General features: G+C 39.2%; 1 protein-coding gene across 1 annotated transcript; it reads right to left on the bottom strand.

The window, feature by feature from the left end:
* Nucleotides 1–972: 972 nt before the first annotated feature.
* Nucleotides 973–25,321, bottom strand: LOC308687489 (adhesion G protein-coupled receptor E3-like). Its single transcript, XM_081360061.1, has 17 exons — nt 25,168–25,321; nt 24,832–25,083; nt 19,939–20,010; nt 19,639–19,779; nt 18,821–18,952; nt 14,065–14,096; nt 12,378–12,449; nt 12,045–12,225; nt 10,522–10,641; nt 10,215–10,396; nt 4,299–4,460; nt 4,017–4,223; nt 3,707–3,939; nt 3,556–3,622; nt 3,382–3,473; nt 2,268–2,418; nt 973–1,605 (listed from the first exon to the last, which is right to left on the bottom strand). Exons 2-17 carry the CDS (start codon nt 24,860–24,862, stop codon nt 1,441–1,443), a joined length of 2,040 nt encoding a protein of 679 aa, XP_081216187.1. The 5' UTR covers nt 24,863–25,083; nt 25,168–25,321; the 3' UTR covers nt 973–1,440.
* Nucleotides 25,322–25,832: the final 511 nt, after the last annotated feature.

Here is a 25,832-nt window from a genome sequence, read left to right as displayed (position 1 = left end):
CCAGTGTACAGAAGAGACGGATCATTTATTCTGCAAAATTTACACTCAAATAGGTAAGATGGGCTCCTATTTTAAGAGTTTGCTTACAAACTCTTTTCTTCCCTGTCTGTATTTTTCTAATCCTGTTCTTCTCTACTTTCTCAGGCACTTTGTGGTTGCACAGTTAACGTTCCAACACTGGATAATCGCACGGTTAACTTAACAACTCAAGACATTGTCCGTCCCAGGATGAAACGGCGTGTCACCGGGCAGGGTCTTCCTCTTCCGAAATAGGACTTGATTGTCGAGTATGAGGTCAAGTTTCCCGAAAGATTAAGCCAGAGTGCCAAGGACACTATCGCAAATGTTTTGCCGGCTTCTTGAGCCGTGTACACTGCAATGCTGGAGACATTGCCATTGGGAATTTTTGGTTTCATAGTATTTAAAGGATGAATATGAGGGGCTGCTGAAACTGTCGAACTGTTATTCTGTAATGTACTGCCAATGAGAGACTATCTGACCAAAAACATTGCTGGACTAGACTGGTTTATGTGTTTGTCATGTACATTTATAGCTTCCTAAATTTTTAGTTTCCCCCCATTTTAGTTTCCTTTTGGTCAAGGCCAGCAGAAAGTCTCCAGCTGCGAACTCTTGGCCAGCGTTTTGTTGTCAACTACACACATCTAACACATCTAAGTTTACTTATTCCAAAGATGGACAGTAGAGCATGTTGTGATGTTGCGGGGCTACAAAAATATAGTTTCTTATCAGCAGCCTGATCCTTTGGACACCTCAGGGAAGTATTTCTATGAAAGCAGCCTGTACTTTTTCTGCTAATACGGTCTAATGTGACCATTTACTGATGCCACTAAAAGTCATTTGCAATATAGTGGTGGCTCAAAGTGATGCTTGGATCCTCTCTCTTCTAAGTATGTGAAACAACACTTGATGCAGAAGTTATATGGTGAGAAACTCAAAAGCTCAAAGTCAGATAGAGGACAAATTTGTAACAAATACTAGATTTATTTAAAATAAATGATTCAAACTACTGATATTGTGGGTCATTTCTTATGCAAAATCATATGAAACCTTTTTCTGTTTTATTACAGGCAATTTATGTTATTGTTTTTAATTGTGAAACTAAATTTGTTTATTCACAAATAACTTCTGTGGGATCTTTTTGGATTGTGAGATTATGAGTTATGAATATGTTTTGAGTTTTGAATAGATTGTTTAAAAGAAAATAAGATTTGAAATGTTACAGATATCACACTGCTTTAATAAAACACTTTAAGCTGAAAAACAATTGCTTTATCTTATTATATTTGTTAGCGTATTAAAAGTGTAACCCAGTATACAAGCCTCTAAAAATCATGGTAGTTCCTCTACCAAAGAAATGTTGCACTTAAAGAAATGTATAGATTCATATAAGTGTATTGACCGCTGTAAATATATAGCAGGTTAACTAGTGAAATTTGTAACTGAGACGGTCACGACAGAATCACTTTCATAAGAATGGCACTTCCTTTGTTGAATATGGATGCTTGTGTCATCAGTGTTTCTTGATGGTGTTATTTTGTGTCCACAGCAAAGACTTCTGAAGAACTTCCTGTACTGCTGCCTGACCTGGACAAGAATGAGAAGAGAAATAGTTTTAAACTCTGGTTAAAAAAACAAAAACACAGAATATGTCCAGGTTATTTTTCAAGAATTTAATTTTAGAAGATGAGAAATGAAAAATTAACTTAACCCTTTAGAACCTGAAGCTAAAATAGGTGTGTGAGAAAAACATATCGACTAAAACAACTAGCTTCCGGCAGACGGCCGTACGCAAGTCGACTTGCACCAAAAGAGTAACCAGTGACGCATTTATGACGTAGATGTAGGAGTGCCGTAAGCTTTGACGCCTCTCGCGGTTCAAACAAACAGGGCTGGGCAACAAACTCAAGCTCCTCTCACATTTTCTCTCAAAAAATTGTCTTTTTAAACTAATTTGTGAGTGTTTTATTTTGCTCTATCTCCGTGTTCGCCATTACGTTGTGCGTCAGGTCAAGGGTCACTCTTTCACCGAAACGGCCATTCACTGCCATTATAAAGCTTGGAAGAGCCAGGACATTTTTAAATATACCTCTGATTGTATTCGTCTGAAAGAAGAATGTCATATACACCTAGAATGACTTGAGGTTGAGTAAATCATGGGCTAATTTTCATTTTTGGGTGAACTAACCCTTTAATATAAAGTAGGTGAGAGATGATTTTCTGGTAGACTGTCTGTACTGATGTCTGACCTGATTATTGAAGACACAATAGACCAGGAACATGAAGGTTCCCTGCTGGGAGTTCAAGATCAGGAAGAGGATCTCCAGCTCCTTCCAAAAACCCAGAATCCAGGAGCAACCAAGAACCACAAACTGAGCCAGTGTTTTAAATGTCATATTCCTGCAGAGAAAGATGGAGAGTTAATATATATTTATTGATTATATTGTTGTGGAAAATCTGCAATTGTCCTGTTATAAGTATGCCTTTTGTCTGTAGAACACTTCTGTATTGTAATCAACCACACTTGAAACTTGTTTATTATGAAAGTGGTTTATGAAGAAAAACTCTGCAATTGTTATTGTAAAAATTTTTTTTTTGAGAAAGTGGTTTATAAAGAAAAACATACCACACTTAATGTTTTAAGCATTAATTAAAAAGCATAGAGAGGAACAAAACATGTATTAGAAAGAGCGTTGCTAAAGAAAGAAGATAAATGCAAGCATTGGCGTTGGACGTGTTGCGGACGAAGCGCAGAATGCAACAAAGAAGAAAAGTCTGAAGAAGGAAGACTAAGAGGCGAAAGGCTTTACAAAGACAGGTCCGAAATGAATTCCCAGAACTCACGACACCTCATTGGTGGATTGGATAAATTGTCTGTAAGAGACTGATAATTTATGAGGGAATTTCCAAAGATGACGACCTCAAGAAATCAGATGGTCTATAAAAGGCTGAAAGGAGAAGATGAAGGCAGACGCTGATTCTTAATGGCCTCTCCGGTGTTACAACGCTTGTAAACGATTTACTCGATGTTGTTTTGTCTTTTTTTATATATTAGTACTTTATATGTAAACTAATTAACCTGTAGATAATAAAACTATATTTAATTGAAACTAAGAAACTTTTTTGCTACTCTCGCCTGCCAAAAGTCTTTGATTTCTAAAAAAGTGAACTGAACAGACCACGAAGAAGTCTTCTGACCTATGGATTGTGAGTATGAAAATTCATATGCTTATGATTTAGGACACATTTGACTTTACCTAACCTGAGAATAATCAAAATAAGGTTAAAGGCATCTAGAAATATGCAGCATATAACAATATATATACACATTTCATGGAGAGTTCAAATCATATTGTTTGTTACTTGGTTTGTTTCATATGTGAAACTTCAGCGTTCAGATTTTTCAAGGTGGAGGTCAGACTGATGATGATGTAGATGAAGAGAATCATGTTTAACTGCACAGTAAGAGAAACAACAGTAATTAATCTTTAATCACTTTCCCTTTTAATCCAAAGTCATGATGAGAAATGTGCTTACTGCTAGTATGACGCAAACAGGTCCCTGAAAACTCCAGATAAAGCCTTTATCCATTTTAATCCAGCACCTGTTTAGAGGAAGAAAAATAATTAAAATGAACAAACATGAAGGATGAAGGTGTTGATCTCTGAGTCTCTCAAACTAAACTCACTTTTCACTTCCGTAGCCTTTAGGGTCCACCCCAGCAGACACAGCCACCACAACCAGAGCAACCGTATATCCAATCACACACAGGAATCCACTCCTAAGCACGCCCCTCCTTTTGGAGCTGATCTGTGATAGGTTCTTCACACAGATGAAGAGCAGCACAGCTTCAATGAACATCCACACAAAGCCGGAGAGAAAGAGGAAGTGCAGCACACCTGCTATCACGGCACACAACACCTGGAGATCATGAGAGACGGTTATGATGATTCTCAGTGAGACTGTGCTGAGCTGTAGAGCTCCTTCATCATTCTCACCTGATGACGGCGTATGAGGCTCAGGGACTGTTGTGTGAGCAGGAACAGAAGGTGAGCCAACAGCAGACTCACACAGAGGTTGATTCGAGCCACATTATTCACTCCAGGACTCCACTGACAAAGGGCAAAGGTCAACAGGGCCAAACTGAAGAACACCAGTCCCACGATCACACACACCAAATTCAACACGTCCAGCAATGAATCGCTCTGAGGAAACATGTCAGAGTACATGAGTGCCAAATCTGTGCTGTTCTTCAATGCTCACTATAAATGTTCTCGTACCTCTGATGGGCGGCTGGTTTGCATGATGAGAGCGAATGTGGACAGATGAACACAGGAACACACAGTGTAGCTGCTGTTGGTCTCTAAAACAGAACAACCATCTACAATCCACTCGCTGATGCTCCAGTACACACAGGACAGAGAACCGTCAGGCTCAAACTCCTGCAAAAAAGAAGAACATGCAGAAAATAGTATAACACTGAATATTAGATGTTTTCAGATGTTCATCAAGTCAAGTCAAGTCAAGTCAAGTATATTTGTATAGCGCTTTTCACAATACAGATTGTATCAAAGCAGCTTCACAGTATTAAATTAAAATAATACAACAAGGTTTGTCTCTAGTGAAATTTATTGATTGATAAAATAAAATTAAATATCCCCAACTGAGCAAGCCAAAGGCAACAGTGGCAAGGAACCGAAAAACTCCATCAGGTGACCTAATGGAGAAAAAAAAAAAAACCTTGGGAGAACCCAGGCTCAGTCGGGGGCCAGTTCTCCTCTGGCATTTATGAACTAGAGGCCGCATTGTAGTTTGAACTGTAAGATTAAAACTATAATATGAATGCCTGGCCGAAAAGATGCGTCTTTAATCTAGTTTTAAACTGGGAGAGCGAGTCTGAGCAACGAACAGTATCAGGAAGGCTATTCCAGAGTTTTGGAGCTAAATGTGAAAATGATCTCCCTCCATTGGTGGATCTGGATATCCTAGGTATGACCAAAAGCCTCGAATTTAGTGATCTTAAAGAGCGCGATGGATTATAGGGCGATAGAAGATCTGTTAAATAGACTGGAGCTAAGCCGTTTAGGGCTTTATAAGTCAGTAGCAATACCTTGTAAATAATACAGAACTTTATAGGTAACCAATGCAGTGATGATAAAATCGGTGTTATATGATCATATTTTCTTGATCTAGTAAGAACTCTAGCGGCTGCATTTTGGACTAACTGTAGCTTGTTTATTGAGGATGCAGGACAACCAGCTAATAAAGCATTACAGTAATCTAGTCTCGAGGTCATGAATGCATGAACTAACTTTTCTGCATCAGAAACAGATAGCATGTTACGTAGCTCAGCAATGTTTCTAAGGTGGAAAAAGGCTGTTCTTGTAACATATGAAATATGATTTTCAAAAGACAGGTTACAGTCGAGTATAACACCCAGGTCTTTTACTGTAGAGGATAAAGTAACAGGACATCCTACGATGTTAAAGTTGTATTGTAAGAGGTTTTGTGGGCGTTTTTTTTAACCGATAAGTATTACCTCTGTCTTGTCTGGATTTAATAAAAGAAAATTACGCGTCATCCAATCTTTTATATCTTTAACACACTCTGTCAATTTGGATAATTTAGCATTTTCATCTGGCCGTGATGAAATATAGATTTGAGTGTCATCAGCATAACAATGGAAACCAATTCCATGTTTCCTTATAATATTTCCAAGTGGCAGCATATATATTGAGAATAATAGAGGGCCCAACACAGATCCCTGCGGCACTCCATAGTTTACTGGAGTTATGATCGATTTTTCTCCATTTAAATAGGCAAAATGGTAGCGGTCAGATAAGTATGATCTGAACCAGCTTAATGCTTGTCCTTGAACACCAGTATAATTTTGTAGTCGATCTAAGAGTATTGTATGATCTATAGTATCGAACGCAGCACTAAGATCAAGTAAAACTAGTATTGAGATACAGCCTTGGTCAGAATCTAAAAGTAAATCATTTGTGATTTTAACGAGCGCAGTTTCAGTGCTATGGTGCGGCCTGAATCCAGACTGAAACTTTTCATAGATGTCATTTTCTTGCAAGAAAGAGCCCAGTTGAGGGTCTATAATTTGCTAGATTATTATGATCTAATTGTGGTTTCTTAATGAGATGTTTTATAACTGCCAGTTTAAATGTTCTTGGAACATGACCTAAAGATAAAGACGAGTTAATAATATTGAGGAGAGGCTCTTCCACTACAGGTAACACTTCTTTCAATAGTTTAGTTGGTATAGGATCTGATAAACATGTTGTTGTTTTAGATGAAGTGATAAGTTTATTTAACTCTTTTTGTTCTATAGTTGAAAAGCACTGTAATTGTTCTTGCGGGGTGATAATTGAGGCTGAATAATAAGGCGCGATTGAAGATTGAACGTTTACAATTGTGGTTCTGATGTTTTCTATTTTCTCAGTGAAGAAGTTCATGAAATCATTACTACTAAACTGTAACGAGATATTTTGTTCGGGTGATGTCTGTTTATTTGTTAGTCTAGCCACGGTGTTAAATAAAAAACTTGGATTATTTTGGTTATTTTCTATTAGTTTGCGGAGATGCTCAGCCCTGGCCGCTTTTAGGGCCTTTTTATAACGTGACATACTGTCTTTCCACGCGATTCTAAAGACCTCTAAATTAGTTTGTTTCCATTTACGCTCTAAATTACGGGTTTCTCTCTTTAGAACATGCGTAGTATTGTTGTACCATGGTGCTTTAATTTTCTCTCTGACCTTTTTTTAATCTAATGGGTGCAACAATATCCAGTGTTCCAGAGAGAATGGTGCTCATAGTGCTAGTTAGTTCTTCTAATTCATCTGTTTGTTTGGGTTCAGGCAGCAGCTGAGACAGATTAGATAAGCAATTTGAGAAATGATCTATGGTGGATGGAAGGATTGTTCTGCCTGGTCGATAACGCGGCGCCGCATGACATATTACAGCAGTACGTAATATGCAAGTTACCATATAATGGTCAGTGACATCATCACTTTGTGGAATGATATCTATATCGGTTGGATCGGTTCCATATGATATAATTAAATCGAGTGTATGATTAAGACGATGAGTTGGTCCGGTGACGTTTTGCTTGACCGCAAAGGAATTTAATAAATCTGTAAACGCAGCCCCTAACGCATTTGGATTATCTACGTGTGTGTTAAAATCTCCAACAATTAATGCTTTATCGACATTGACTTGATTGTTGCAACACCGCCGCCACGACCAATCAGACGGGGCTCATGCTTATAGGAGTATCCAGATGGAGTAGACTCATTTAGACCGAAATAATCATTTGGTTTAAAGGTGCCATATGTAAAAATTGAGGTAAAAATATCCCAAAAATGAGCTACACACATCAAAAGAATGAGAAGAAATAAGGGCGATGATGTCATTAAAAAAATGTCAAGTTATAGTGCTGCAGAGATATCAACCTTAATTAGCATTAGCATTACTAGCCACGGCCCGACAGGTGTCGTAATACCAGTTTCGGCCATGGGAAGCGGTATACGGGCAACATAACCACCAGCCAAACATGCAATACACGAATAACTCGCACGGCTTGTGGGCGTACTTGAACCTGATGTGGAAAGTACAGCCCACTACTACATTTCAGTTCAGGGAAGAGAGCGGAAGGATGGCTGAAGCCCTTGGCAAGAGACCCCTACCACCACCCGCTGCAGGGAAAAAAACGCGCTCTGAAGCACAAATAAAATCTCAAAAGGCTATCCGCCACACTGGCGGGTGAACGATCATACCAAAATATGACATTTTAAGCGCGCACGCGCTCTTCTGCCTCTAAGAACTAGCAGAGAGAGAGAGCGAGAGCGAGCCCCGGCCGCGCGCGCGCGCACTCACTCACTATATTCAGAGCGGTCAAGTTTCCCCGTACTTTTTGACAAGCGTCCTTGACAGGGCGGCCAGAGCTTCTTTGCAGCTCAAGTCGGCGGCGGTGTATACAGTTTTAGTAACGCTCTATCTGTTGACGGCGCTGAGGAAAAAGCTCCCGCCACTGGAAGAAGCTGTCGCCGCCCATTTGTGTCCTCCTGCGCACCCATCAAAGCCGTGCAGAACGTCTTCAGCACTCACGGATCGCGCATACTCCGCCGCTGGCCAGGCTGCTTCTGCTTTACACACCCTGGACGCACGAAAAGTAACGGAAAACATTGCAAGGTGTAATGAGACCGAATGTTTTTTGGTGACTAATGATAACTTAGCTAGAAGTGGTATTGCTAATGAAAATCAAACTTGATATATGCTGCTAAATTAGCTTCAGGCGGGCAGCATAACACTCTAAATAGATGTTGTCCCTATTTTAACTTGTATATGTGCAGCTAAGAAGGTAGGGGCGGAGCATAGACCAATTCACTTTCTGGAGGTATACTGCCCCCATCTGGTATGGAATGTGGAGTATGACTTGATTTTTTTTTGCCAGACATGACATATGGCACCTTTAAGCCAGGTTTCAGTAAGGCAAAGTACATCGAAGCTATTATCTGTGACTATTTCATTTACAATAGCTGCCTTAGGTGTGAGTGATCTAATGTTTAAAAGACCTAGCTTTAGAAATAGTTTTTGTTTACTAATAGCAACATTTTCTGTTTTAATAACAATTAGATTTTTCCTAGATCCTGCAGTAGATTTATTATTTGATCTCACTAAACGAGGAATAGACACAGTTTCTATGCAATGTTCTACACTAGTATTTATATCAGTTAAATTGGTGCAGCAGAGACTATGATTTGGACTTTTGGTAACTAGTCATCTAACGGTATTTAACATTTTGGAGATGTTATCTGACAGAAGATCCGATCCGAATCTGCTTGGGTGTAAGCCATCGGCAAGGAAAAGCCTAGGACGCTCCCAAAACAGATTCCAATTATTTACAAAGAGCAGTTTCTGCTCATTGCACCATGACATTAACCATTCATTTAGCGCGAATATTCTACTAAACTTTTCATGTCCTAGTCGGTACGTGGGAAGCGGTCCTGACACAATAATCGTTGTTTCGGGCGATGTGCTGCGTACCGTATCGATCAGATTCCTGAAGTCTTTCTTCAGAACCTCCGTCTGGCGCAACCTGATGTCGTTCACTCCCGCGTGCAGGACCACAGTTCCGACATGCTCGTCACTGTTCAGAATCTCGGGAACGTGAGCAGCGATTTCAGAAACACGAGCACCAGGAAAGCAGTGACTGTGCACCTTACTTTTACCTAACGTAGCGTGTACGTGTCGAACGATGGAATCGCCGATGATCATAGCATCGCGTTCTGTTTTGCGAAGAGGGGAGAAGCGGTTTTGTGTGGATAACTCGAAAACCAGGAGGGTCGGAGAGAGTCTTGGTCTAGACCTGACTCGCGTCTTCCGCTGCGGAACCATCCAGGCTTCGTGGTGGTGTGTTGGAGCCGGAGTGAACGAGACCATGGCTGATCGCGACCTCGGCGCTCGGGACCGATACTGAGTAACGCACGGAGTAGACGAGGTCGGAGTCAGCGGGTTAGTAATGTTAATCTCTGATTTGTGTGCATCAGAGCGTGATGTTTCAAGAGCTAACCGCCGGTCTATTAGCTCGGCTTGTCTCACTAAAAGGTCGTGGATCTGTTTCTCAACAGCTTCCAGCTCGGACTGCAATGCGTGCAGCTCAAATGTGTCCTCACCTGCACCAAAAGGTAGACTACTTACATCTGATATATTCGCCATTTTAACAGATGGACAGTAAGTTAGCAACGAAGCTACCAGTGATGCTATCAATACTAATTTATGACTAAACTCTTGGATATAATCCGTCTTTTTAGTGGTACGGGTGTAGAGTAGACGCACGATAGGCGAAAAAAATATGTTTGTTTGTAAGTGAGTGTGGAGAAGACGCATTCAGCCGTGATCCACGGACGTAACCTATAGGAGTATCCAGCGTTGGATCACTAATAGGCTTGAGACGCGTCTGCTCAACAGTCCGCGTTGTAACTATGAGGTTTGAGCAGTAGTGCTTCTCGGTGAGGAAAAGTGGAAAATGTTCGTTGTAAGTGAGTTTAAAGAGAAAATCAAGAATTATAAATCAAATCGATAGAGCTCCAAAGACAACAACGTGTTCAGACGCGACGCATGCGCAGAATAAAGTCATAATCATCAGTTCTCAGGTTGGACAAAAACATATTTCAGTCTCTCACGCTGATGTGTTTGAAGGTGAAGTTGACTGGTTTGGTGAGTCTAGTGTTGTTGGTTTTGAGAAGAGTAACTGAGATCACAGTGGACATCATGGTTTTAATCGTGTCAGTTGATGTGTTGAAGAAGTCTGGCTTCAGTAAATTCTCCATTGTGTTATAACTCATGAAAGCCACAGCAGCTGATCCTGTGTGACAGAAACAGAAGAAACTTGTATTCAACACATTAAAACCTTTAGTTAAATGTGGTTTAGTGATATATCTTCTAAAAATGTTTTATTAAAAATGTTGTATTAAAACACATCTCACATACTTGTTTCATTGTTGTTCTTGGCGATCCCAATGAGATCGATGTCCACAGAAGAATTCGTAGTGTTAAGTCGAGGGATTTTATCTAAGGTGACACTGGGTCCAACCATGAAGATTTCAACCTCTGATTTAGAAGATAAGCAGTTATGGTTTTGTTTTTTGTTTTTATTAAAGTTGATTCAATGTGCACAAATGTGCAAAAAACAAAACAATAAAAAGACAAAAATAAAATAACTATTTCATCTAATTACTAGTTTGAACTAATCAGTTAACTTTGTACACAGCAAAATCCCCAGAGTTAACTTAAGTGAAGCTGGTAATGCTGTTTGTGGAGTTGTTTAATCCTCTTCTGCTGAGATCTTGAGAGATGTAATGTCTTCTTTTATCTTTAGTTGATTCATCTTAGGGTAGGGGAGACCGGGGAGTGTTGCAACAGGGGATGGTTGCAACATGTCATTTTTCTCCAATCAGAAACAAGCTAGAGTGATGACACTCATACTGCACATGCACAGTTAGACCCTTCCCCCAACAAGAAGACAGTAGACATATTCAACATCTGCTGCTGAATTTATTGAACAAAACTTGTTTTGGAGGTATGAAAGTAACATTTCAACTTACTTAGTTTGAATTATTGTTTTGTTGACTTCTTAGTGACATAGTTAGCATGTGTCAAAGTCAGTGTATCATGGCTGATAGTTTTGGGGACAGTTGCAACAAGTTATAAATTGCATGTTTAATAAAAGTTTGTTGCATTGCAAATTGTTCAATTCTTCCTGTCTGGCACTGAAATATGGAGAGATTGAATAGCATCTGCAACACCTGCACACTGAATATATGAAGGCCTATGTTCTACACATAAACAAACAAAACTCAATAACTGTTATTTGATAAATATCACAAAATAAATAAATGATAGGTTACAATAATATTATTATAGAAATAAATAATACTATAGGCCTAAAACAGTTCATATTTTCAGAATTCTATATGCTCATTGAGACAAAAAGCTAAAGTTAATTAGTGAAATTTAAGGTATTTTTAATATGTTGCAACCGTCCCATGGTTATGTTGCAACCGTCCCCTGGGTTGGGGTCAGTTGCAACATCTGGCTTCTTCCATTCAAATAAATACTGTGAACGATATGTCATATATAATCATCTTTAAATGGTATAGAGTTTAATATATACAAATTTGGTTGATCTAGTCCCAATAGTCTCCGAGTAACTGAGAGAAATGCAAAAAGTGTTGCAACTGTCCCCGGTCTCCCCTACGTTTACACGACAACGATACGCTTAAAACTCAGAAGTGTTTCCTTTGAGTTTTCAAAACTTTGCATTTTCAGGCACCCACACTGACTCTTTGTTGTTGTGGAAACGAACGGCCAAACGTATAAAAAGTTTTACGTTTTTAGTTGAAAGCAGTGTCTTGTAAAAGACCCTAAGACTGTGGCTGAAGCATGTTTTCTATATAAACTATATCATATATAAGCTCAGTTTCATCATCAATAATAACAGTTTCTCCACTCACCAACAGCAGCAAGAGTAAAACTGACTCTGTGATGAGTGTCTATCGGCTTCACCAATGTAGAGAGGAGTTTCTCGTTGGCTTTTAACACACGGTTTCCGTTGAAGGCTAGTACTGATGATGAAGACTCTGAAATCTCTCCTGAAGCGTTGAGGACCATATTCAAAACATCGGTCACTGGAGTCTAATTTATTGATCAGAAAAATAAAATAAAAAATACTGTAAATGTAAATATTAAGAAAGCCAATTAATCAGACCTGCGATGTCAATCATGTAACTGACAAACATTTGATTTGATTATTTTATATATAAAAAAAAATTCTCTTGAAGACTTACAGTCAAAGTAAGCTCTTGATCTGTAATGTTCTCGATCTGCTCTAGAAGATTTTGAAGCTTTTCAGTCTGACTCTGAAATCAAAATTGAAAAGACAGAATTTGACGATGTGTGAGTGATGACTTTAACCGGGTATGCTGAGTGCCTCTGAAATGAGACACAGACAGTGTTTTTGTGAACGAATTTCTTTAACAAATGATTCAATGACATATATTTTTTAAACATTTGTCGCCACCTACTGGTGGAAATGAAAATACTTTTCTAAAGGTGTTTTTCTGTATTTTGCTCGCTACAGTGGACAGTGTTTGTATCCAAACCAGTGCCGGCCCAAGCCTTTTGGGGGCCCTAAACAGAATTTGATTCCCTCCCACCACACGTAGTTAAAACAGTTTTAACTTTTTCTTTACTCTTTTACTAACTCTTTGAAACTTCTGAAAACAAACTGTAAACATATTCCAGCATTGCAATCTTGACATCGCAGCCTGTTCATTATAGCCGTAATAAATGTTTTATAATAAAATAGTCAACCTAACATATAAAACTTACACTGCTCTGTTTAAATAGTCAGTAGTACAATTCATACCGTTCACGGTAAGCACCGCTCCACTGTGATGTTTCCAAGCACATTTTTGCGTGTAAAGAGGATGATTTTTTCCAAAGTACAAAGAAGCCTATAATAAAGAATAGTTTACCATCCAAATACATCGCGAATCGCTTACTTTCACTTTCGCTTTAAATTATTTAGTTTTGGCTTGTTTATAGATATTTTTTTAATTCTTGTTCTGTTCTGAATATCATTAAATTTAAAGGATAAATCATTGATTTAAATGTCAATCATTGATCAAATCAAATTTTTGTATCATGGCTTAACATTACCGTGACTTTGAGCATGAATTGTCTGCACGCGAGGTTATGCGCATGACTCAAGCACTGGCAGACACAGCAGCAGTTGTAGGCAGGTATATTGATCATGAAATCAGAATTTTACTCGTCTTGAATTATTCATTCATTCATTCATTCATTCATTCATTTATGTCATTTGTTTAAGTTAATTAATATGTAAAAAAAACAGGGGGTGGCCAGGGGGCCCCAAGCAGCCACTTAGTTCGCTTATGCCTTGGGCCGGCCCTGATCCAAACTAACAAACTTTTGTCACAGAAGTACTGGAATAGTAGTTTAAGTTTGTAAAAGAAGTAAAGAGAATGTGTGGTTGAAATGGACAGCTTTGTGGACAGCTTTCTCTGTGCATTAAATCCCCCATATTGCCAGCAAACAATGAGAATGCAGAACAATGATGATGACAGAGAGTATAGGCTTCAAAGCTATTGTGGACCCGCTTACCCAAAACCCTGGTTTGGCAAATAAACGAATGACGAACAGTTACGTATTTCCAGCATTTTATTATGTAAGCTTTATGTTACTCCTCAAATAACAAGGGAATTTGTAGTAATTTCTAGTATTAATTAATTAGCGAGTCCACAAACTCATTCTTTCAATTGGCTTTTGTATGCAGAGTATTCACGGCTTATATGGACTGAATGCCCCCATAAACCATCAGCAATTATTAGAAAAGCACATTCATATTTCAGATTACACATATTTCTAAAATGCACATGTTATTGCACTTCTTCAGTTTGAACTGTTATTGATAGGAGTCTCTACAACTTCATTTTCAGAAACTCAACTTACGTTGGGTCCTTCCAGCGGCGTTATATTTATACCTGCAATGACAGAAATCAGCATATTTATGCATAACTTTATGAAATAAAAAATGTTTTCAATGAAAAATGTTCAATAGAGCAATATGCAATGATGGAAAAATGAAGTGATACTTTAAAATATATTACACTAAAACCGGTAAGTCATTGTCTTCTCAATGGGCGAGTCATTGAGTCATCCTTACATTCAGTAACAAAGCAACTAGCTGTATTTATAAATGAATCATTGAATGATTGACTTTTCAAAGCTGCAGAATTGTTTACGAAACACTGCACTCTAAAAAGAGATGTGTTAAAAATTATACATGTTGTGTAGATTTTAACACATGTAGTGTGTGTGCTCAGGGACAACACATGTTGTGTCAAATTTAACACAATAAATGTGTGTGTAAGTAATTTTAACACACAAATTGTGCCATCTTAAAAAATAAAGCATATATATTGCATATAAATAACTTGTATTTCCACTGGCCTGTTTGTTTGAGAACATAGCAAACACTGCATATCATTCACAGTGATGGAGAGTGTCGGCACGCTCTTATAAAATGAGTTGAAAACAACACAATCTGTAAAAAGAGTTGTTAAAAATTACACATGTTGTGTAGATTTTAACACATGTAGTGTGTGTGCTCAGGGACAACACATGTGTAGATTTTAACACATGTAAGTGTGTGTGCTCAGGGACAACACATGTTGTGTAGATTTTAACACATGTAGTGTGTGTGCTCAAGGACAACACATGTTGTGTAGATTTTAACACATGTAGTGTGTGTGCTCAGGGACAACACATGTTGTGTCAAATTTAACACATGTAGTGTGTGTGCTCAGGGACAACACATGTTGTGTAGATTTTAACACATGTAGTGTGTGTGCTCAAGGACAACACATGTTGTGTAGATTTTAACACATGTAGTGTGTGTGCTCAAGGACAACACATGTTGTGTAGATTTTAACACATGTAGTGTGTGTGCTCAGGGACAACACATGTTGTGTAGATTTTAACACATGTAGTGTGTGTGCTCAGGGACAACACATGTTGTGTAGATTTTAACACATGTAGTGTGTGTGCTCAGGGACAACACATGTTGTGTCAAATTTAACACATGTAGTGTGTGTGCTCAGGGACAACACATGTTGTGTAGATTTTAACACATGTAGTGTGTGTGCTCAAGGACAACACATGTTGTGTAGATTTTAACACATGTAGTGTGTGTGCTCAAGGACAACACATGTTGTGTAGATTTTAACACATGTAGTGTGTGTGCTCAAGGACAACACATGTTGTGTAGATTTTAACACATGTAGTGTGTGTGCTCAAGGACAACACATGTTGTGTAGATTTTAACACATGTAGTGTGTGTGCTCAGGGACAGCACATGTTGTGTAGATTTTAACACATGTAGTGTGTGTGCTCAAGGACAACACATGTTGTGTAGATTTTAACACATGTAGTGTGTGTGCTCAAGGACAACACATGTTGTGTAGATTTTAACACATGTAGTGTGTGTGCTCAGGGACAACACATGTTGTGTCAAATTTAACACATGTAGTGTGTGTGCTCAGGGACAACACATGTTGTGTAGATTTTAACACATGTAAGTGTGTGTGCTCAGGGACAACACATGTTGTGTAGATTTTAACACATGTAGTGTGTGTGCTCAAGGACAACACATGTTGTGTAGATTTTAACACATGTAAGTGTGTGTGCTCAGGGACAACACATGTTGTGTAGATTTTAACACATGTAGTGTGTGTGCTCAAGGACAACACATGTTGTGTAGATTTTAACACATGTAGTGTGTGTGCTCAAGGACAACACATGTTGTGTAGATTTTAACACATGTAGTGTGTGTGCTCAGGGACAACACATGTTGTGTAGATTTTAACACATGTAGTGTGTGTGCTCAAGGACAACACATGTTGTGTAGATTTTAACACATGTAGTGTGTGTGCTCAGGGACAGCACATGTTGTGTAGATTTTAACACATGTAGTGTGTGTGCTCAAGGACAACACATGTTGTGTAGATTTTAACACATGTAGTGTGTGTGCTCAAGGACAACACATGTTGTGTAGATTTTAACACATGTAGTGTGTGTGCTCAGGGACAACACATGTTGTGTCAAATTTAACACATGTAGTGTGTGTGCTCAGGGACAACACATGTTGTGTAGATTTTAACACATGTAAGTGTGTGTGCTCAGGGACAACACATGTTGTGTAGATTTTAACACATGTAGTGTGTGTGCTCAAGGACAACACATGTTGTGTAGATTTTAACACATGTAAGTGTGTGTGCTCAGGGACAACACATGTTGTGTAGATTTTAACACATGTAGTGTGTGTGCTCAAGGACAACACATGTTGTGTAGATTTTAACACATGTAGTGTGTGTGCTCAAGGACAACACATGTTGTGTAGATTTTAACACATGTAGTGTGTGTGCTCAGGGACAGCACATGTTGTGTAGATTTTAACACATGTAGTGTGTGTGCTCAAGGACAACACATGTTGTGTAGATTTTAACACATGTAGTGTGTGTGCTCAAGGACAACACATGTTGTGTAGATTTTAACACATGTAGTGTGTGTGCTCAGGGACAACACATGTTGTGTCAAATTTAACACATGTAGTGTGTGTGCTCAGGGACAACACATGTTGTGTAGATTTTAACACATGTAGTGTGTGTGCTCAAGGACAACACATGTTGTGTAGATTTTAACACATGTAGTGTGTGTGCTCAAGGACAACACATGTTGTGTAGATTTTAACACATGTAGTGTGTGTGCTCAAGGACAACACATGTTGTGTAGATTTTAACACATGTAGTGTGTGTGCTCAGGGACAGCACATGTTGTGTAGATTTTAACACATGTAGTGTGTGTGCTCAGGGACAACACATGTTGTGTCAAATTTAACACATGTAGTGTGTGTGCTCAGGGACAACACATGTTGTGTAGATTTTAACACATGTAAGTGTGTGTGCTCAGGGACAACACATGTTGTGTAGATTTTAACACATGTAGTGTGTGTGCTCAAGGACAACACATGTTGTGTAGATTTTAACACATGTAAGTGTGTGTGCTCAGGGACAACACATGTTGTGTAGATTTTAACACATGTAGTGTGTGTGCTCAAGGACAACACATGTTGTGTAGATTTTAACACATGTAGTGTGTGTGCTCAAGGACAACACATGTTGTGTAGATTTTAACACATGTAGTGTGTGTGCTCAAGGACAACACATGTTTGTAGATTTTAACACATGTAGTGTGTGTGCTCAAGGACAACACATGTTGTGTAGATTTTAACACATGTAGTGTGTGTGCTCAAGGACAACACATGTTGTGTAGATTTTAACACATGTAGTGTGTGTGCTCAGGGACAGCACATGTTGTGTAGATTTTAACACATGTTGTGTAGATTTGAACACATGTAGTGTGTGTGCTCAGGGACAACACATGTTGTGTCAAATTTAACACATGTAGTGTGTGTGCTCAGGGACAACACATGTTGTGTAGATTTTAACACATGTAAGTGTGTGTGCTCAGGGACAACACATGTTGTGTAGATTTTAACACATGTAGTGTGTGTGCTCAAGGACAACACATGTTGTGTAGATTTTAACACATGTAAGTGTGTGTGCTCAGGGACAACACATGTTGTGTAGATTTTAACACATGTAGTGTGTGTGCTCAAGGACAACACATGTTGTGTAGATTTTAACACATGTAGTGTGTGTGCTCAAGGACAACACATGTTGTGTAGATTTTAACACATGTAGTGTGTGTGCTCAAGGACAACACATGTTGTGTAGATTTTAACACATGTAGTGTGTGTGCTCAAGGACAACACATGTTGTGTAGATTTTAACACATGTAGTGTGTGTGCTCAAGGACAACACATGTTGTGTAGATTTTAACACATGTAGTGTGTGTGCTCAGGGACAGCACATGTTGTGTAGATTTTAACACATGTTGTGTAGATTTGAACACATGTAGTGTGTGTGCTCAGGGACAACACATGTTGTGTAGATTTGAACACATGTAGTGTGTGTGCTCAGGGACAACACATGTTGTGTAGATTTGAACACATGTAGTGTGTGTGCTCAAGGACAGCACATGTTGTGTAGATTTTAACACATGTAGTGTGTGTGCTCAAGGACAACACATGTTGTGTAGATTTTAACACATGTTAGATTTTAACACATGTAGTGTGTGTGCTCAGGGACAACACATGTTGTGTAGATTTTAACACATGTTAGATTTTAACACATGTAGTGTGTGTGCTCAGGGACAACACATGTTGTGTCAAATTTAACACACAACCTGTGTCGATTCTTAACACATCTCTGTGTTTATAAGGACTACACATTTTGTATTACCTTTAACACAACTAATGTGTTATTCCTCTTACACAGAAGTGTGTTGAAACCTTTTACACACTAATGTGTTATAGTTACACAACTTGTGTCAGATATGTGTCACATGTGACTGTAGTCGGTGAGTATTTGCCAGAGTCACTTCCTGTGTTTTTACAACTGAGTGTTTGGACGAACACTGAAACGTATTGTTAACTTGTGTTTATGGAGTCCAGTGACGTTTAATAAAGATAATGCATGTTGACACGAACACTCGCCGATGTATTCACATAAACACAACACAATTAATCACTAAAACTAGCACATATATTTTTTTTGAAAAGTTCGCATGCTACTTGATCGCTCACCGGTGCATTTTGACTGGTTGTTGCCGTAGTTACTGTAACCCGGGTTACATTCGCAGGTGTAGCCACCTGTATGATTTCTGCACACTGCATTTGTGCCGCAAACATCTGGATCTTTATTACACTCATCAATGTCTGTGAGAGAGAGAGAGAGCAGACCGGATTATATAACGCTTTAAAACTCCATAATGAATATAGTTCATGAAATTATATTCTAGGCCTATTTATTTATGGATTTAAAAACCATCTGTGCATTCAGATTTCTTCTCAAGACACTCATTCATATCTGTTGGGGAAACAGTTGGTATTAATCATAGTGTTTTAAAGAAGAACTCCGGTCAATTTTAACATTGAGCTCATTTTTTTGTACATTTGGAGTGCTGTCAATACAGAGAACAACGACAAAAATCGGTGTTGTCTACACCATGTTATCCTCTTTTTAAAATTTGCACCCTGTTGACTTCAATGGGGCAAGTACTAAACCTGCTTTTAGCCTCTTAACATCCTTGATGTGTCATTACAAGTGCACAGAAAATGTGAGTGATTCCTTCAGAGTGATCACGGGTGAATCTGACTGCAGTAGATGTGAAAGATATGAATAAAAATGATGGTATTTAAGCCAGCGCAAATACCTGTTTACATCCTGTTTTCGGTGGAAGACCAAAGTAGTCGATTGCCGAGTTCACGCGCATAGGTTTAGTTACCTATGATCACGCGCGTGAACTCGGCAATCGACTACTGTGGACTTCAACCGAAAACAGCTTGATAGTAATCATAGTAATCATAGTAATCATAGTTTATCCCATAAACCCCTCTCGTACCCTGACACTTTCCGGCTGATGCTGTGAAATTGGGTGTTGTTGATTGAAATCCTTTATGACAGGTGCAGTAGTAACTTCCATTTGTATTGACACACTGAGCGTTTTTGCCACACGGACTCCGCGTCTCACACTCATCTTCATCTTAAGAGAGGCAGGAATCAAGAAAGAAATATCATTACAAAGTTTAAAAACTACGGTTACACAAATTCCCTCTTCTGAGTGACATAGAGAGCATTAACTGTGTATTCTGCACATCATGACAAAACCATATTGTATTATAACACACAAGGTTCTCATTACCGACACATTTCCCTCTGCTTGGGATGAATCCAACGCCACATCCATGAGACTCACTAGACAGCAGGAAAAACCCTGATGAAGAAAAAGAAGATCTGTACAATTATCTGTTTTTGCATTCATACATTTAGACAAATATAGAATATATTTAAAAATGTAGACATTTATAATGTTAATATTTTAATTTCAAATAAACTGTCCTTGTGGACTTTTTTTGTTCATCAAAGAATCCTGAAAAATAAAATGTACATCATTGTTCCCAGAAAAATATGAAGCACCTCAACGGATGATAATCACTGATAATAATCAGAAGTGTTTCTTGAGCTGTAAATCTGTCCGGGTTCTGCCCTGCCTCGTCTGTGTTGTCGGATTCATGTTTCTGTGTTTGTCTTGTGTGTGAGCACACGGCTCTGTCCTGGCCTGTGTTTGCGTGTGCTCCTCATGTCCCGCCTCCTTGTTTCCCGTGACCCTTGATTAGTTCACGTCTTGTCCTCTTCACTAATTGTGCTCACCTGATCCTCTGGTCCCTTTATATGGTACCTATTTCCCTCATGTCTTTGCTGGTTTGTTTTGTGTATGTACTTTGTGGTGTTTTCCAGTTTGTGTTCTGGAAATTATGTTAGCACTTAAAGGTGCATTAAGCAACTTTTCATGTTAAAAATACCCGTTTTTCTAACCCATACATGCTTAAACAATTGCCTGATGGGCTGAATGAGCCCTTCTCTGATCACTGCGATTGCCTCTATAATCCTGTACAGTAAAATAAATAAGAGGGATTCGGGCCGAATTTGAGACTGGGCGTGACGTCATGCACGCAGTTGCAGTGTTGCAGTTTCATTTGTCGCCAGAGGGGGGCATAGTTCTGCAAAAACTCAGAGACTTGCGCTATGCACCTTTAATCTATTTTTTTAATCTTTCCCGGTATCAGAGTATCCTTGTTGCTATTTTGTTTCTCCGCTTCTGTTTTGCTTAGCTTTTGCTCTCGTTCTTAATAATCTAGTTTGAGTTCTCTTTTGTCTTAGAACCTGGCGGCGAGACTGGTGATCTGAGATCTACATCGAGCTATGAGTTTCTTCAGTCGAAAAGAAATTAAGATTTTTGAGCAAAACATTCCAGGATTTTTCTACACAGAATGGACTTCAATGGCAACCAACTATTCCAATGTTCAAAGAAGGTTCAAATGTCCGTCTCAATGCAGCTTCAAAGTCTGGACACGATCCCAGTCGAGAAATAAGGGTCTTATCTCACGAAACGATCGGCCATTTTAAAAAAAACAAAACATATATATCTATATCTATAGATATAGATATATTACACTTTTTAACCACAAATGCTCGTCATGTACCATTTCTGAGACGCGCCACGTATTACGTCATCAAATTGGAAAGGTCACAAAAAAAATAAAATAATAATAATAATAATAATAAATTAAAACAAAGATGTCGGACGATTTTGAAGTTGGAGGAGAAAATGAGATGGAGTCTTTCGCAGACAAATAACTTAGGCCTCGTTTACACTGTCAGTGAAATGTGACCCAATTCCGATTCTTCTTTTTCTTTTTTGCTCATATGTGACACAGATCGGATGTGTTCTCTGACAGTGTAAAAAACGCATGCATTTCGAGATCGCTTTCAGGCCTCAATCATATGTGGAAATAAATCAGATATAAATCGGATATGTGCCAATGCGACTCATATAAACAGGCAGATCAGATTTTCTGAGGCATTAGGCGACGTCTCCGCGGTTTAATGACGAGAGAAACCCTGACGCGCTTCTGCAACGGGACGGATGGCCCGGAGAGAAATGTTGACAAACGTTGACACAACATATCAAAGGTTGGCTTGCTCATCCTAAAATTTCGGACCCACTGCTCCTCATTAAAGCCAATATTTAAACACAATCTGCTCCCGCCAGTCCTGAGATCTCTCTCGCACACAATAACTGAAGCACATGTGCAATAATGGCACTTTTCGTCCTCCTCCGCCTCATAATCATGCTGATGTTTGCCAAACTTCGCATACATCACAGAGCTAGCATCAATCATATTTTGCGTTCGTCCATCTGTCTAAGATAATTTAACCCTTTAAGCATGTGCGATGTTTCAGGTAGTATGGCAAGTGTAAACACATGAATCGGATATGGGTCACATTTGAAAGATCGTGTAAATGGACGGTCCAAAAAATCAGATATAGGCAACAAATCAGAATTGGACATCAAGACCTGCAGTGTAAACGAGGCCTTAGATGACGTGACGCGCGACCTTTCCAACGTGATGACACAATGCGTGGCACATCTCAGAGATGGTACACGACGAGCATTTGTGGTTAAAAAGTGTGTGTGTATATAATATAATACTAATAATAATTATAATAATAATAATAATCATGTTGAGACTTTGACGCTGCATTGAGACCAAGCGGCAACCTCCCCGTCTCTCTCTTGAAACCAACACGGAAGTGAGTTAAACTGCAATTCATTGACTAGCCGCTTGAGGCTGATGTCAGAAGTGAGTCAAATCTGCATCTCCCCCATGTTAAAATGCCAAATTTTACAGCAGAAAAAAACGTATTTACAGCCTGGTGTCTGTATGTGGCTTTGGTCTATACAGCTAAGTTTGCCCTTCATGACAACTGTGAGGGGGGTGAATTTTTTTATAACTTTAGTTATAGTTGATTAATATTTAGAGTTCTGCATAATTAAGGGTGTGGCGTGGCCACTTGAGTGACAGGTGGATTCCCGCTGATGTCAATGCTAGCCGTTTGTCTGCTGTTAGCCGTCACTTCACCTCAGCAAATGTTAGCTGCTGAACTTGCCATCTCTGCAGTGTTTGTGCTTTTTTTCGGGATTATTTCATACAATTTAATACACCCATTACTTCGCCCACGGTTTAGGATTCCGTCGTTGTCGTCGAGTATCGTTCGAGAGAACAACCAGCGCTGTATTTCAGTTGTTTTCCTCTGTGAACATACACTAATGGATGTCTGACAATTTCGTTGCTTTTTGGAGTTTTCAGATTTAAAAACGTCAATAAAGGCTCGTTCGTTCTGCTCTCACGGAACAGATAGATTATAATATGCTTATGTACCGTCAGATGAAATCCTGCAGGCGTCGGCGCTTTCTCCGTCCATGCTATAAATGCACATCCTTGAATGAGCGCGGATTTTCTAGCTCATTTACTTGATCTTCATAGGCAGTATATCTATGGTTTAACCCATTTGAGAGGCGGCCAAAATCAGAATTTAAAATGTACTGAATAAGCTCTCTACGAACTTGACGAGCGATGCCGCGTTGACGGACCATAGACTATAAAAAAAGTGACTGACATGTATGCACAAATCACTGTCTCACACACACTCAAGAGTAATATTAACTTAAGTTACTGCATAATACATTTTCAACTAGCAGAATAGTACAGAATCACGATACACAGTCTCACTTGTAGCCATGTCTTTTAACTATTATAATATTTCGAAGGCCAAAAATAGGAACTTTTAATTGGCTTTACATCATCAACTGTCACTATAGCGCGAGGCCCTGTGCAGTCGCGACTTGGTACTGTAAGCAGCATAACGTTATAGCATTACCTCCCCAGCCTGAGCTAACCGACAGTATATGAGCTAACTCGATCACGTCGAGCTAGGTGGTGATTTCAGATAGACAGGCTCCTGAGCTCCACTCACGCCCCGCCTCTTTGCCCATTTTCTGTTATCCGGGAGTGACGCGAGGTGACGCGAGGCCAAGATGGCGACGGACGGCTCCGCCCACTTTAGGCTTCAAAAACGGTCTTCAGAAACCTACTGGTGACGTCACGGATACTACGTCCATATTTTTTTACAGTCTATGATTGAGACGGACCTTCCTTGAACATTGGAATAGTTGGTTGCCATTGAAGTCCATTCTGTGTAGAAAAACCCTGGAATTTTTTTCCTCGAAAACCTTCATTTCTTTTCGACTGAAGAAAGAAAGACATGGATATCTTTGATGACATCAGGGTGAGAAAATTTATCAGCAATTTTTTTTTTAAAGTGAACTAATCCTTTAATAAAGGCCTTTATTGGTTATCTGCTCATTTGCGTCTGGGTCCTATCTCTTGCAGAACTGTGACGAAATCGGCATATTAGAATGATTTCTGAAGGTAGCTACACTTGTGCTCCCCTGCCTGCCCACAAAGAGGACTCAAGAAACACATTAAACGCACAACTCTTCTGGTTTGCTACAGCATTATAGTACATTATAGTACGGGGCTGTTGAATGCTTGAATCTGATTGGTTGAGGAACGTTCTAAGGTGTGCAGGTATTTCCAGTGAAACACACAGCTAAAGTAGTTCCAGCAGGTCTTGACCGCATTACAGCTCTATATCACTACGCCAAATGAAAGTTATTTCAAAGGTCTTTACAGCCGACAACAAGAACCAAAACCCACAACAACACTGACAAAGCAAATAAATATAGTAAACAATAGGATAAAAACAAGTTTTTGCCACAAAATTAGGTCACGTACTATCTCTCTCCCGCTCAAACACACACACACACAGTACAGACACACGCTCACACAGAAATGTGTGTTTCAGCGCTGATCTGACGGTTTTATCAGTGAAATAGTTAGCAACTTTAAAGCTGACATTTCTCTTTATCAATGTAATGGCTCTGTTCTTGATGCAGATAAATATACGCTTCGTTACCACCTCGGGTGTGCATTATTTTCTCATTCATTGGACTGTTTTCAATGATTCCTTACATATAGTACATTATATTATTAACCACAGCCAATCAGTGCAGCCCTGATGCATGTAACTTCAAGTACTATCTTTCACGTAAAGATGTTTATTATCACACACATTAAAACACACACACATCAACTCACCAAACTCACCAAACACACACACATCAACTCACCAAAAACAATAAGTGTGCACTTCAGATCCATGTTGGGAAACACTGTGATTCCTGTCTGTTTCTGCTTTGGTTTGTGATATATGAAGGGTTAGGCACTTCTTGTCCTTCGTGTTTCAGTGTACAGGGCTCAGATGAGTGCAAACGTTCACACTGAAGCGGTCACACCCTGAGCTGGGTGAAATTTTAGACTTGCTTCCGCTCGAGTGAAGGGTTAGAGATGTGGTCTTCACTATTTTTTTCATGAGAGCCACACTGATAGGACAAATGTTTCATTTATCAGTCAAATTTGTAACTGAGACAAGATGGTTTCCTTTAATGACAAAAAAGCAGGATTACCTTAATGCTGGGATGAGTGGAAGCATGCATGCGTTTCCTTGGCTTTCTTCATGTTGTATTTATAGCTTGTTGTTGCAATTCTTGTAAGGCATGCATGATGTTCATTGGAGAGGCGGTTTCTCCGTTTCCTCTTTATAAGTTCATGGTTGAGAATGTTGACTCACAAGTGTATGTGCTCACAAAGAAGGACATCACTTTTTGCACAATTGGCTTCAAAGTGTGAAAATCTTCTCCAGACACCAAACTCCAGAAGTGACCAGAACGTGCTCTGAGTTCAGCTTCGAGAGTGTCTTTTGTATGCAGTTCTACCATTTCTGCCAGTTGGAGAGTGAGATGATCATCCACCTGGAAGGGGTTTTCATTAAAGTTGAACATTTCCTTGTGCTCATTCACATCCTTGAATATGGACTCAAATCCCCCCTCAGCTCTTCCAAAACATTTGCAATCCTGTGTGGCTGAAGAGCTGCTGCAGAGATGGGGCATTTGTGGGAAGTGAATGAATTCTGTCGTTGTTTTAACCCAATTTTTGGGTCAAATATGGACAAACTCAAACGTTGGATTAAAAATGCAATTCAACCCAACCCCGTCAACCCAACGGCTGGGTTTGTCCATATATGACCCAAAATTGGGTTAAAACAACCCAGCTTTTTTCAGAGGGCAGTTAT

Source organism: Scardinius erythrophthalmus (assembly GCF_964197995.2).
Source record: "Scardinius erythrophthalmus genome assembly, chromosome: 3".
NCBI classification, from domain to species: domain Eukaryota; kingdom Metazoa; phylum Chordata; class Actinopteri; order Cypriniformes; family Leuciscidae; genus Scardinius; species Scardinius erythrophthalmus.
The sequence above is the reverse complement of the archived record's forward strand: the minus strand, read 5'-3'. Positions and strand labels throughout refer to the sequence as shown.